Genomic DNA, 15,082 nt, shown 5'->3' with positions numbered 1-15,082 from the left:
AACAAATTAAAGAGTCTACATTATTTTCCTTCCTCAAAAGTGACCTGCATCACTTTAACATCATTAACTTTAAATACCTACTGCAACTTATTTTGTGCACTATCAGAAAAGGAAATTCCAAGAAATCAACACATTTGGGAAAAAAGTGAAAAGAAAACTCTACAGACAAAACATTTTCCAGAGATACAGGTCATTCACTGCTTTGGATTCACTGCTTTTGATTAGGAACCATTCAGCAAAATCTTTTGATTGATTAATTTATAGCCCTGGTTTGAAAACCAGCAGGACAACAGTAGCTAGATGATATTGAAGCTCTGTAACTACATTAAATATTCCCTACAGGGTTGAAATTGAATGATTCATTTCTTGCTAAACAGCTAATAGTCAAACACCCTCTAGACTTCTTGATCTTCTGTCAAAAGGTCTATTTTATTCAAAAGATTTATGGCAGTATATCTAGTAAAGCATAGCTCAGGTTACAGAGAGAGGACAAGCTAGAAAAATACCACAGCACAGGCACATCTCTACAGGGCAACACAGACAAAATGTCACCTAGTTCTTTGCAGAAAAATTCATGAACACACAGAAGAAATATTTTATGTTCTTCTTCAGCAAGATGCAAATTTTAAGCCTCAAAGCCTTTTAGAAGGTCAAATACTTCTGTTAAACTTACCTTAACCGTTTTTCATCTTTAAGCAGCTTACACCACAGTACTGCAATTCATTCTTAAGGACTGGTTGCTGTTTAAAGAAGTTCTCAGGAATGGGTCCAGATTTAAATGGGATAAACGTTTATTATACTACCTGCTATTAGTCTTTGATATCACTAAGTAAAAGGATTGGCTTGTTCTATCAATGGTGACTGACATAACACAACCATTTTTCAAGGAACTGTAGGTGGCTGTACCCTCCATTCTACTGAACATGTGGTGAGAGGAAAAATGGCTATTAGCCCTTTGTTCCCAGTATCCTCTTCCCTAGGCAGCACTCACTTCTGTCTGAAAACATGAAAAAACATTCTTCCTCTTGAAAAAATCCTAAGCCAGTATAGCTGAGTTAGAACTGAATATAACTTTCAAAATAACCACAGTCATTTACTTCAGTGAAAGATTGGAGTCATCACTGTAAAATACTTGTGATGATCTAATTATCAGCAAGTTTAGTACGTGATCATGCTATGAAATATTAAGGGGGAAAAATGCTAATTATGAAGAGTGGTTTAGCTATCTACTTGTGGTACTACAAAAACTGAGTGGTGAACACCACAAATATCATGGGAAATTAATACAGTTCAAGTTAACTCAAATGTAATCTACAAAATGACTCTTTCAGTCTGTCTCATACTCGGTGCTAAATCAACAGCTGAATGGCAACAGACAGTTCTGCCAACACTTTTTCATTTAAACACTAAAAAAAGAAAATTCAGAAATTCTATGCAATTTGTGTGCCAGCTTCCATTTTCAAAATGGATTTTAAGCAGTTACGTGTCATTCCACAGACACATAAATGTAAAATCTTGATAACATTTCTCCAAGCTGTCCTTCACATGAAAGTCTATCTTCCTGCCCATAAAGTTTCCAAGTTCTATACATTTCCCCTCCTGTGCACAGGAATCATCACTTAAGCACAGATGCTACTGAATAATTTGGCAGATAAGCCTTCTTGCAATCTTCAAAGTCCACTGGCAGTGGCTCCTGCGAGATCTAATCGGAGAGATATTCTCTTTATATACCTGTCAGAGTAGATCTTAAAATAAAACAAGTGTGGTGGCTATTCTGTGCCACTTTGTTTCCAAAAATCAATTTTGCAGTCGCAAGGTTTTCCAGCTTCTGATTATAAGGTCAATACTATCTTTTATCTCATGAACTTAGCATTTTATACACAGTAACAATTCTAGATATAAGAGCTTAAGGCTCAGAAACTAAGATCACCATATGAACAAGGTGATCATAAATGTAATCTGAAAATCGAGGGACCTGGAATCAATTCTGGTATAACGACTCAGAGGAGAATCTGAACTAAATACTTTTAATTACTGGGCCAGTAGGGTTGCTGGATCTTACCTAATAAAGTGCCAGCTGCTAGAGAGCACCTTCCACTGCATTTAACCACCTCCCAAGAACAATTTTCAATTAAGCCTATTCATAAAAATTAGACATCTGTACCTCCTAGACCAATGGTGTGTATTTGAGGATGTAGCCAGTACATTAGTGACAGAAAGAGAAATGTTGATTTAAGCTCTCTTTCTTCATCTAAGTGGGCAGGGCTAACTTGGCCTTAAAGCACACAAATCAGCTGGAGGAGACTTAAGTTTAATTATTCCATATAGCATCAGAGGCTAGCAGATATAACAGTTACCACACCTCAGCTGATACTTAGCATTTTAATTGCATTTCCAAAACCTACAGCCTCCTGTCATGACTAAGTTTCTTTTGAAAATACTACATCTTAGTACAGGCAGCTCCAGACTGTCCTGTCATATTTGTCTGACACCTGCCTATGTTCAGCTTCAGAGGAAGGTATATTTATTTATTCAGATTTTTGCCTATGGGAAGTAGATGCCTGTAAACCAGTGAGACTGCAAACAGACAGAAACACACCTGGACAGACATCTGTCAGAATTACAGGTTTCCCTGACAACTACTACTACTACAGAAATTTAACTTTTACAAAATTGTGAACTTTAAGAGTTGGTGGTTGGTTTTTTTTTCCAGTCACAATGTGTTTGCTTCCACCATTTGTTGCAAATGTCACAGATTTTGAACTTCTTTTTTTAAACTACAACAGAATGCAAATGTTCATTTACTCCTATGTAGAATTTTGTAATAAATTATTTTAAAATTGCATTAGCCTTATGAAAAGAACGGTTTAGATAGCACATTGAACACACTGTCATAACTTAACCTAGCTTAATATTATACCTAAATATATAGGTACACCCCTACATACATTCAAATATTAGTGGACATCATATAAGACTCCTTTCTTCAAACAAAACAAACATTCCCACACTGAGAGCATGCAAAACTTTACCTGATCAGCTGTTGTGACATCAGAAACTACAGCATCAGGGAATCTTCTGGGTGGATTCACTGTTACCTAAAGCAAAAGTAGTAGTATAAATATTTCACCGCAAAAATCTTTTATCCATGGCCATGCCAGAGTATGTCAGAAATGTATAAAAAGAAACAGTATTTACAAAGCTGCTAGGGCTCCTCCTACGCCTTCTACCTTTACAGACAAATAGAAAAAAATATTTGGGCCAGAAAAAGCCTCTTATCAAGGTTTACTTTACAAAGACATTGATCCTAAGGCATCAGATCTGGCTAACAGTTACAATTTATAACTCATCAGTTTGATTATATTTCTTCCAAACTATCCAAAAAAGCTCAAGCAAGCATCACTCACTCAGAAAAACACTGTCTGATAGAACATTAGTGTTTTGGAACACAAAAATGAAGCTTTAAAAATAATACTCTAAAAAGTGCAACAGATTACAAAATTATTTACTACCTCACTTATGGAGTACATAACTTTTTCCCTTGGAAGAGGTTTCAGCTCTTTTTATTTGTTTTCAATTTTTTTCTTTAGTTTTTGCAATTACATGCTGCATATTAAGCCCCACATTGTTGTAAAACAACCTGTTCCTTATGCAATCTACAGCTTCACTGCTCAGTTTTGAAGACATAAACCTTACCAACAGATGGAGAGAGAACATCCTAGATGATGATAAAAAGAAAGATCACGATAACCAATTCAAAACTATTGAAGTAGCTGAAATATTTTTCCCCTCTCCTTGTTCAGTTTTCAAAACAAACAAATAAAAAATCCCCAAAGTAGTGCAAGCTCTAAAATGAAAGAAAGCAACTTGACTCTCAGCTGTAATAATTCTACTTAGTTTGTGTAAGATTTTTATCAAAGAAAAGAGAAATCAAAAGCAATTAAGTGTTATGCAGTTTCACATCCACTAACAGCAAAGGCTCTTTCCTGTTTATTAACAGCATAGCAAAGCCACCTCTTGGATAGAAGACTTCATAACATCACTCCTGTTTTTGTCACTTTAGAGAACCACAATGGACCTAAAGATTAATCAGCTTGATAGCAACACATGCTCTCAAAACAAGAATGGCTTGTCAATCCATTTCCAGTTGGTTTAAAGAAACTCAACCTGACCTCGTGAGCCATTAAGATGTTAAAACTAAGCAATGTATGAATAAGTAAGAAAACCCCTCTGCCACTAGGGCAAGAAAACCCCAACTCAAGAGGAGAGATGTGACTTGCACAACCTATAGTTCATCATAGACCCCAACTTGGAAATTTGTTCTCCTTAGTTTGCAGATACCATAAATGTGTAAAGTGACAAAAAGACACATTATAAAATATGTCTCATCAGCTTGGGTTTCTTTTTGGCACTCAGGGACATGAAAGCCTTTCTAATCAGCAATGTTTGCAAAGATAAAACAAGATAATTTATGATTTGAAACTGGACTACTGAACGCAGAGGCCTCTGTTAAATTTGCTATCACTGTGTTGTCATAACTAGACTACATTTTGTTTTCTTCTGCCACATGAAGGACTGCTGCCTGAAACAGTAAATTTTATAATAATATTTTAACGTGTAAAGACATTTATATAGCATTCTCATATTTCACAAGACAGAGTGAAGAAGTTGCAGTTGCCTGAAGTGCAATGTTTAACTAAAAAGTGACAAGGCACTACACTGGACTCACTGATGCTACCGCTATAGATAAGCAATATTTCCTTTGAAGCACTATTTTCTTTACATGCACTATTATAAAATCTGATAAGAGAAGAATTAAGGGTTCCATTGAAGACTTTTACACGTTACCTACAATAATATTCTGTGAATTTGTTATACTACACAGAGGTTTTTCTAATTTCTCAATCAAGTGGCAGGCATTTCAATATTTGATTTATAAAGTTACATGTGGGAAAACCTGTATATAACTCATATTGATTTATGTAAAAAACCTTGTAACTTTATATCAAAAAATCCCAAAGAATATTACCTATAGTATTACAGATGTAAAAAAAACCTAGGTATTTCACTATAATTTTTTAAAAGTACTGAGCTTAAAATGGCCTCTATTTAACTGATTTTTAATTACTGTAGTGCCTTAAGGTTCTGGTTCACAATAACAACATTTGGTTATAGCTGGCATTACCCTTAAACATCGTATTGAGGGAGAAAATAATTATGCATCAGGCACCTGAATAGCTGCCTCATGCACGTGACACTGTCATCTGCTAACTCTCTCGCAAAATGCAAGAGTTTCATGACAGCAGAAGTGAGAAAGTGAAATGCTGCTTCTCTCCTTTCCTCTCCTCTTTATGCTTTCCAAACATCTTTCACTTAAACACACGGATTTATGAAGAGCTACACCTAGAGATCTCTTCTAGAAACTGCAATTTCAAACCTAACACTACACATTTGAGTACTTTTCAGCTTCTTAGTAAGCTAGCCTTTTCACTAGAGCAAGAACTTGCAATTTTAACATATCACCATACCTATCAGGACAAATCTAACACATGAAAACCAAGCTACTAAAACTAAACATGAACATTCTCTGTATAGGTATCAATTTATTTTTAAGTATAAATAGCAGCCCCCAACTCCCTTAAGTACAAGCAAAAAAAAAAAAAAAATCTGAGATAGAGCAGCAGAACACACTGTAATGCCACACTGATGACACACAGATCACATATTCCCAACTGGAGCTGTAAGCACTGAGGCAGAAATTGAAATGTGATCACGACAGCAGAGCTGAGACAGGTTTAAACTGAGACTCTGAGTCTAGCTGACACAATCAACAGCTCAGTAGCAGGGCCCTAGACCAAATATTCAACATCTCAACTTCTTTGTCACCCTCCTTGCTGTCTATGCTAAAATAAGAGCAGCCAAAAAGTCTCCTCTTAAAGTTACCTATAAGAGAGGTAAAGATCTCCAAATCTGCTTGAGAAAACAAACACTTAAAATTAAAAGCCACTTCTTCTGATCTAAGAGGTGTCTACAATTTTTCAGATCAAAAGTAGATTGAGAAAATAAAACCTGTCCCAAACTATGTTTTAACAAGAAATTAGTAACTTTCCTTATCTGTTCATTTACGGAGAGCATGATTGAGAGTAACTAGATATATAAAATCAAAACACAGAAAGTTTCTACTGTTTGCAAAGCTTATATTTGGGTTTCATAAAACCAAAAGTCAATAAGGCAGTTGAACTGATACAGCCTTCCATCTGACCTACAGAAGTAGGATTTAAATGAAATTAGCAAATCCCAAAGTACAACCATGTAGTAGATTTTATCACTTCTATGGAATTAATTGGGTCAAATTTGGTGAGATTATAGCCTGCTACACTGTCGATTTCAAAAAACATCCTTCTAAAAGATCTAATAGGAATCCTCTACAAGTGTGTTCTGTCCACACCATCATGCATTTCATATGAATTTCCATTTTATTTTAACTTTGGACATAATTTTATAATTCCAAATCCACAGGATTTAGATTCTAAACATGTTCCAGAATCTCCTATTCTGTTTTCCACTAGGATATTCCATATCTGTAATTTCAAATATTTGAATGCAGGAATATCTCATCAGTTGCATGTTCAGTAATTCACTTTTCTCCCTAATTGTCAGAACAAAACCATTGGTTTCCCAGACCCTGAACAGTACCTTTCCGGTCAGGCTTTTCAGTGAACAGAAGCATTTAAATTCTGCTTGTGTTTGTACCGCCACACTGCTGAAGTGCTAGTTCATACAACAAATATTTTTCTTGCAGTGGTGACAGAAGTTTTTGTGTGGGTTTTTTTTAAATATGAATATACATTAATTTACCTTGGCCTTTTCTGATGTTCGTTTTCCACCAAATCCTCCAGCTCCAACAAAAAACAAAGAGAACTGATTATAACACACTAGGTCCTTTCCACAATAGGTATTCACTGAAAGACAACAAAAAAGAAAGGTCATATATTGTCTTCTATCTCCTTTACATATATCTACTATGTTACAAGAGAAAAGCTCAGCTTCAAACATGACAAAGCTCATTTTAACAACTGAAAGGACAATGGTCACACTTTCATGTTTCATTACTGCAAGTCACTTTCTGACCAGGGAGGACTAATTATCTGATTCAAATAATAGTATCATGAATTTTGTCTATATGAAAGTATTAAAATTTTAAAAAATGAGCCATCAAAATTCTGATTACATTCAAGGTGCTGAAAATGTTTGAAAAGAGTCCTGAGATTAAGGTCACCTGTTCCTTTTTCTGAAGAAGTTAAACTTCTTACACTGAATCAAGATTCAGCTTCTTATTTCCAGTTCATACCTATTCCACTCCCTTAAGCCCCAGACTAAAATTTACAGTATTGTTAATAATGTTCATTTCCAGTTCAGGAAGAAATTTCAACACCACTACAGCTATGGTCTCAAAAATAACTTCTGCAAGTTACAGAAACAGACAAGCTTAATGTTAGCCCAGAATGGAAGCAAAACACAGCTAGGAGAGATAAGGGGCAGTAAAGATCTTTTCACAATTTTATCTGTACACTAGAAAAGTAAAAACTCAAGAGTATTTAGAGACTGGCTGCCTATAACCTCCTCTTGCAGCCTTATTTCCCAAGGGACCTTGGTATAACCACACCTAAAGATATCAAAATTGTGAAAATCACAATTTATCGACTTCAAAAGACATTCCCTGTAACTTGGATACAAGATGAAGGAAATGGTGTTTTGTTTTGTTTAGAAAAGAATAACATAAACATCAAAAAAGAAAGCAGGACGTGCTCTTAAAGATGGCTGCTTTGCAGATGAGTCTACACAACAGACACATGACTAATTTTTGCAAAAACACCCCACAAAACACACAAGTGCACACATGCCCTCTTGCTGAATGGTGGCAGAATCTAAAACAGCTGCCTTCAGATAGGACGAAGTATTACTATTAAAGAAACTTTTTCAGTGTGCATAGTGTACTATTCTTCCTACAAAGGAAAAAACACAAACCCTCTCTGAAATCTTTCTCCAAAGAGAGCGCTCTTATTTCAGTACATTAACTGCCCCAGAACACTTATATGCATTACACATCTATTGCTACAGAGCTCATTTCTCAGCTCTCATTGAGATTTATTAAGCTAATAGTCTTTACTGTGGAAAGGCTGGCAGTTATTGGTACAGTCAGTTACAAACTGACCTGTCATATTTCACTGCATCCCCTCCAAAATTACGAAACTTCTTACCATCTATAAGCAAGACTGCTCCTGATCCTTTGTCAAGAATATCAGCAATGGTTGAAACTGAAGTTAATTCCCCTGTTAAAAAACGAAGAACACACACACGTTGTAAGGTTTTGCTTCAGGAAAGAAGTCAATAGACCACTCTTTACATTTCCTTACTAACAATAATGATAATGGTCATAATAATCATAGTAACAGTCACAGTAATCACAATCATCAATATTATAATAGTGTCTAGGAATCCTTGCAAATCTGGATATGCAAATGTAAAGAATTGTTCTTTATTAATAGAATCTTAGTATAGATTACGTAAAGAAGAGTAATTGTTTTTCAGCCTCCTCACAGAGATGTCCATTCCTCCTTTATATACATAATTTAAATCTTACCCTCTTATAGGCACACAGACACAACCAATGCTGAAGAATTTTTAGGTGAATATCCCAAAGTTTCTATGATACAGCCTTACAGAATGAATTAAAAGTTCTGCTTGGTAATATCATATTATAGTAGTAAAATCCAGTTTGTAGTGTATTTGCTTATTATATCAAAGATTAGGCATGAATTTACTAAGGATACTATAGCAAGGCAACACTTGATACCAAGAACAGTGTTTCAGAAGCCCTTCAATAATGCAACAGGTTGCCTCTCCTCTACCCCAGCTCTTGTAAAAAGAATATGCAAAAAATCCAGTTGGAAACAAGAGCTTCCTTATTTCCATTTATACTATGGCTACAGGATTTGTCTTAGTGAAAAGCAAATCAGCAACACAAAAGAACTGACCTGAGGTTGGTAATGGTTTATACAGTTCCAGATATTGCTCACCATGCAGCATCTGTGTGAAGAAAGGCAGCACTATAACAATCAATACATGCTATTCCTTTCCCAATCACAACTGCAAGGCAATATACAGTTATTTTAGAAACTGTTCAGAACAAACAAATTAATAAAAAGGATTTTTTTCCTTTTCTAGAATAAATGGAGTATTACAAATATATTAATTAAAGTCACCTTATAGTTATATAGAGCACAAATAAAATTAGATACTTAAATCTTCCATACCTTTGCAAGGTCAATATTTAGTCCTTGAATAGAAGGAACACCATCAAACATTGAAGTCTGAGCAGGAATTACTCCAAAGCTAGGCAAACAGCAGAAATCTTCACTTCCTTCAAAGAGGAATTTTAGGTGATCTGGATCCTTAGTTGACATTCCCACACCAAGAGCATATAGAATAGGTTCCAAATGAGTATATTTATACACATTGGTAGCCAATTTCCGGCCAACAATGCTTGTCTGGAAATTAAAAGTCAGTATAAAATAAAACTTCGTAATAGTTAATACTGAACTTGCATTTTTTCTATAATTCTCGTATCAAACAAAATTCACATTTGAGCATTTTCTTTATAGTCATATGTAAACATAAGGTATGAGTCATAAATATACCATATAATATTACTGAATTTGTTGCAGTATAAGCAACCCTAACGTAATGCATTATACCTTGCTGCAAGCTATTTTCTTCAAAAATAAGTAATATAACTTCATACAGATCCACTCCCAGCAATGCATAATAATTTTTCTAAAACAAAACATGAATGAAATAACTAGCACTGTAGTAATATTGAAATGAGGAAAAATGACCTACCTATAGAGAAAGAGCCAGAGGAAAATCATATTGCACAGCAAGACTCATTCCCTGCCCCTTTTCTGAACAATACCCTAAATAAAGAGACTTGCAGAACTTACAAGCACTTGCATTCTGCATTATTCAGTCTATTTAGCCTCAAGTTTTCCCATCATCAATAAGAAAAATAAAGAGTGGAGTCTGGAGATGTTTCTTATTCTGCTTGCTCACTTCACAGTTTAAAATTCACCTTTTGACAGACAGCAATCCAGAGTAGAAGGTGATGAGAAACACAAGTCTCTGCTCAAGGTTTTCACCTGAGTGCATGTGGTACACAGAGCTACTTACCGTGTCAACAGATGAAGAGGCCACTGATCCAGAGCTTGTTGAATTCATAGAAACATCCCCTTGAGACTCTATCTGACTTAGAGCATCATTCAATACACTTATGGACTCTAGAAAATGTTATTGAAAAAAATCACATATAAAAAGCCATAAATGAGACAATTCAGTTAGACACACAACAAATGTGCCAGCAAATGAGATATAGCCTGGTACTTCTCAATGCATTTTTAAACAAAATAAATACACACCTGAAAATTAAGCATAGTGCTACATTTCACAGGCATCTACACAACAACTGATGATAACTGAGCTCTATGCCATCTCCACCAGTTCTGCATCAAGCAGTCAGCCATGTCTCCTGTATAATTCAAGTGCTTGAAACACAACTGGTGCTATACACCACCAGTTAAGCCAAGAGGAATATGTCAAGAAATACTTCGTTTTATTCCCTGAACCCCAGTGTTAAGCATAAGATAATGGGCATTCTGTTTCAACTGTCTAAGAAGTAAACATCTGAAAATTAGTATCCCTTTTCTTGTCTTGAAAAATATTTGCAATATAAGTAACAGATCTTATCTCCTGACAGTTACCTTTTTTCCCCAAGTCACATATATACATACATACATATATACATAAATAGATCAATAAATAAGTCTGAGGCTTGAACAATGACAAGATTACAAGCGAGATGATGTACGGCTGAGATACAGAACTCAGCTATGGCAAAGGCAAACCATCAAGAACAGCTTGCTCCTTGAAGTACAATAGGGATAAAAATCAGTATTAAACAGTTGTGTGTTATAGAATCAAACAAAAAGTGATGAGAATCATGCACAGAAAAATAAAAATTGTTTAAATCGGAGGATCACAAAATCTTTTTGTAACTACATTTACCTTGGAGCTCCACCCTTCCACTTCAAGACCCCTATGCCCATACTGACTGGCACTGCTGCTGGGACTAACACCGTGCTGCTCTACTGCATAGCACACCCCTAAATATCCCAAATATTAGCTGAATACTCTCCTGCAGAATCTTGATTTTCTAAAGTATTTCTTGCTTCCCAGTCTCGCTGCCAGAATCATCATAATATTTTATTTGTGGTCTGAATCTCGCCTCTTCTTTATCTTTGGGTACAAGCAATGTCGTAACATGACATGGGGTTACGATATTTACGTAATGTGAAAATGCATAAAACAAGAGACCTGTAATTGATAAGAACTTTTTAAAAGGTAATCCATTTTATTCTTTTTCATTCATGAAATGAAGGAAGAGCAATACTGAGCTGCCGGTAGAAGTAACAGACAGTTTCTACCTTTCTTGCACAAACCATAGAAAGACTTTCACATTGCTTTAAAATCTTCAAGAGAAAATACAGCTTTGAACTCCAGGTAAGCCTGAATGTTTCCTCAACTTTTCATGTCCATAACTGATTTTTGTGCAGGAACATAACTATCATTCTTAATGGTAAAATCTGAAAAGAAGATTACCAACATGTACTTTATATGCAATTACACCATTTATAAAAAAAAGTATAATCTGTTCCATGATCTTATCAGGCACAAGGGTGACACTGACAGGTCAGTACTTCCCAGGGTCTTCCTTTCCCCACTTTTTCAAATGTGATGTGTTGCTCTTTAAACTTAATGTCAAAGGTCTCACCAAAATTGGTTTTTTAAACTTTGGCCTTCTGTTATACTTGTGATCAGCAACAGCACTTGACCTGGATTAAACCAGGATCATTTCATAACAGTTTTATTGATTTTCAAAACATATGTATGCAGAAAAAGCTGTTTTTAAGGATGGAATGTTCTTTCAAGGACTCCTGAGTTTATTTCTTTAGCTCTACAACAGACATCAACCACAAGAGATATTTTTGTGGTTCTGAGTCCTAATATTGAGAGGTATGTGCAGAAAGTGTGTGTAATGCTCTGCATTTCAAGGTGATTTGCATGCTTTTAGTATCAAAGCTACTTTTACGATGCTACCCCTTTGGAGTGCCTGAAAAGCTTAAGCAAGCTATTAGAATATCATCACATATAGAGAGCAAAGCTTTTTTCCTTTTTTTTTTAATTTTCTTTTTGTTTGTTTATTTTTAATGACAGAGAAAAAAAAAAATAAATTTCTTTTTTTCCCCTGAATTAGTATGTTAGAGAACTTTTTCCAGTTAGGAATCTCAGTGCTGACATATTCTTTTATTTTCCAGGGACTGCTACAGCAGCATGCAACTGAAATGCCTGAATGTATTCATTTTTTTCAGTCTTCACTGTTCTTCTGCTGCCTGGCACAAGAAAAGAGACTAGCCGGCTAGCAAAAAAAGAAAGATGAAACATTACAAAATCACTGGTAAGCGAGGTTTGGACACTGATAAGGATGCTTTCACAGGTCTTTATTTTGTACTCATTTTGAGTACTGAAAGTAAAAGAGATAGGGAGGGAAGCACAGCCTGGTACATGAGTTTCCAGTCATGTAAACCCACAAAGATGTCTGAAATTAATGTTTCAGCAGTAGACTTATCTATTACAACTTGTACTTTTTTAATATCTGACTCTACAAGATGCATAAGGTTCTTCTAAGATCCAAGAAATATTAATAGCTCAAAGAGTATCATTTTGGCAGAAACAAACTCAACAGGAAACCTTTCCATTAATATAATTATTTTTAATATTGGTTTGGGGGTATTTTTTTTAACTTGTTACGTTGTCAGTGAACTCTAAAACCGTACATGTCCACTACTCCAGTATAGTCTGCTATTATACAGCAAATGATTAGATGACAGCAGGGAAAGATTAACCTGAAGAGTAAAGGTTGAAAACAGTCATGGCAACGCTTGTCTCTTTCCAAAAGTATTCTTCTCACTTCCCAATTAGGGAACATATCATGTGAACCATGTTCCTTAATTACAGAGGAAACAGCACCAGTGTTTACACCCTTTTTAAACATATATGAAGAAAGCTGAAATTGAAGCTGAAACAGTTTTCTTCTTATGCAATTTTTTTTTTAATAAAAACACAAAAAGTATACATGCATACACACCTATGTGCTTTGCATTAATTTGCTCTACACCAGAGAGAAGCTTTTGAGATGTGCCAGAAATCATCTAGTGGGAATACAGGAGCTGGTTTCTGTACCTAGACAGCTTCTAAGCGAATTAAAAATGCATGTGACCATAACAGCAGATTACACAATTCTAGCACACTAGATTTAGGTGAAACTGTCTCGCATCTTCACAGCCAAGGAAATAGAGACAGATTGCCTCATATGGGTAACAGACAAAATTAATTCTGTTTTCCTGGATAACTAAACAACTAAACATACTAAGCTGTGCAATACATACTACAGAATGCTGTATACAGTATACAACATGCAAGACAGGGATGGTTCTTTTCCACCTATCTCTCAACCCAATTCAATTTCTTCCTTTGCATAACACGAAGAATCAGGTTAGGACTCAAGAGCAGGCAGTGCACTGTGGAGGCAAAGGCTACTGAGAGGGAATGCAAGGAGGCAAGATGCCAACATGCAGTGAAACATGCAACTGTGACCTACTGCACACACACCACACATTCACAAGCTTCTGTGTCACATTCAATTTGTACTTTCTGCTTAGGCACAGGCACAGGAGCCCAGAACCTAGCAGTATCTCAAAATACAGAATCATGTTACCATGACAAGTATGTCAGCTCCCAGATCCAGCTGCAAATGAGAACCTGACCAATTCTTTTCTAGAACTAGTTAAGCCAAATCACATTATTATGTAATCGGTACTGCCTAAGGGCATCCAGGGAGCCAGTTACAGTGAATCACTGAGGTATCCTGTAAGTTGATTCTCTGTCCTAACCTTAAGGGTCTGATTATGCCCTGATTATCTTCTTGAAAGACTTCTAGCTTGTTCTGAAGTGGTATAAAGTAAGCTGAAATTATTATTTCAATTTAATCATTAGTAAGAAAATAACATCTTCATGTAAATTCACAAAAAGCTTTAACACATAAATCACTGTAGACTCACTGCTGCCTCAGAGGCAGTGACATTTTCATGTCGCATTAAGTAGATGGTTACCTTTCATGTCTGGTAAAGGGAATCTAAGAGAATATATGCCAGCAAAACTACATCTTCCACTTCTTCAACTTCCTACAGCTTAAATTCTCACACAGCTTCTTAAAAAAAAAAAAAAACAAAACAACACAACAAGTAATCTGTTCTCCAATTGTTCTTTTGTTTAAAAGATACTTTGTAGTGAATGCACAAGTAACCAAATGTTTTGCTAATTATCAGGACTATACCTGAAACTCTGTGGGAGTACAGAGGAACTGCCAGAACTTCTCCATGTACATCAAGGAGTAAGCCTGTAAAGCTTAGGGAATAACTGCAGAGAACATTCAAAGACCCCTGGGGCATTACAAGGAAAGTGAAAGGCAGACATAGTCAGTTACACCAACCATGTCAGAACACTTTTGGGGGAAGAGGTTGCGCAAAATACTGTACTGCACAATCAGCAGCTGCTCGTTTAGAAAAATCCAGGGTAATGACCAAGAAAGATTGCTTTACTGAGCACATTACCATAGTATCTGAGAAACTTCAGTGAGTTACTGAATTAACATCAACTTCCAAATCAAGTGACAATTAGCTATTTCCTATTAATTAAAATTACACAAACCCTATAAAATCATATTCTGGTACACAAAAAAAACATGGAAAGAAAAATTCATATCTTTTTACTTAAACTGGATTTAAGAAAAATAATTCAATGTTTTCATTTCTTAAAACGCCACCAATAAAACATAAGATAAGACAGTACTTCCATTTAGTCCTTAAGAGTTCAGCATCTCAAGTAGAATGACCTTGGTTAAAATACA

At 35.5% G+C, this 15,082-nt stretch overlaps 1 protein-coding gene across 2 annotated transcripts in view; it reads right to left on the bottom strand.

The window, feature by feature from the left end:
- Window positions 1-15,082, bottom strand: part of HSD17B4 (hydroxysteroid 17-beta dehydrogenase 4) — a 60,755-nt gene that overhangs the window by 26,939 nt on the left and 18,734 nt on the right. For both annotated transcript variants that reach the window (XM_065861449.2, XM_071802756.1), the window contains exons 12-17: window positions 10,231-10,337; window positions 9,318-9,551; window positions 9,039-9,090; window positions 8,262-8,333; window positions 6,859-6,962; window positions 3,033-3,098 (exon numbers count right to left, since the gene is read on the bottom strand). In XM_065861449.2, the coding sequence (XP_065717521.1) occupies window positions 3,033-3,098; window positions 6,859-6,962; window positions 8,262-8,333; window positions 9,039-9,090; window positions 9,318-9,551; window positions 10,231-10,337 (635 nt within the window). The remainder of the gene's footprint in view (window positions 1-3,032; window positions 3,099-6,858; window positions 6,963-8,261; window positions 8,334-9,038; window positions 9,091-9,317; window positions 9,552-10,230; window positions 10,338-15,082) is intronic.

The sequence above is a fragment of the Patagioenas fasciata genome, chromosome Z, assembly GCF_037038585.1.
Source record: "Patagioenas fasciata isolate bPatFas1 chromosome Z, bPatFas1.hap1, whole genome shotgun sequence".
In the NCBI taxonomy this organism is placed as follows: Eukaryota; Metazoa; Chordata; class Aves; order Columbiformes; family Columbidae; genus Patagioenas; species Patagioenas fasciata.
This window is presented reverse-complemented; position numbering and strand designations above follow the sequence as displayed.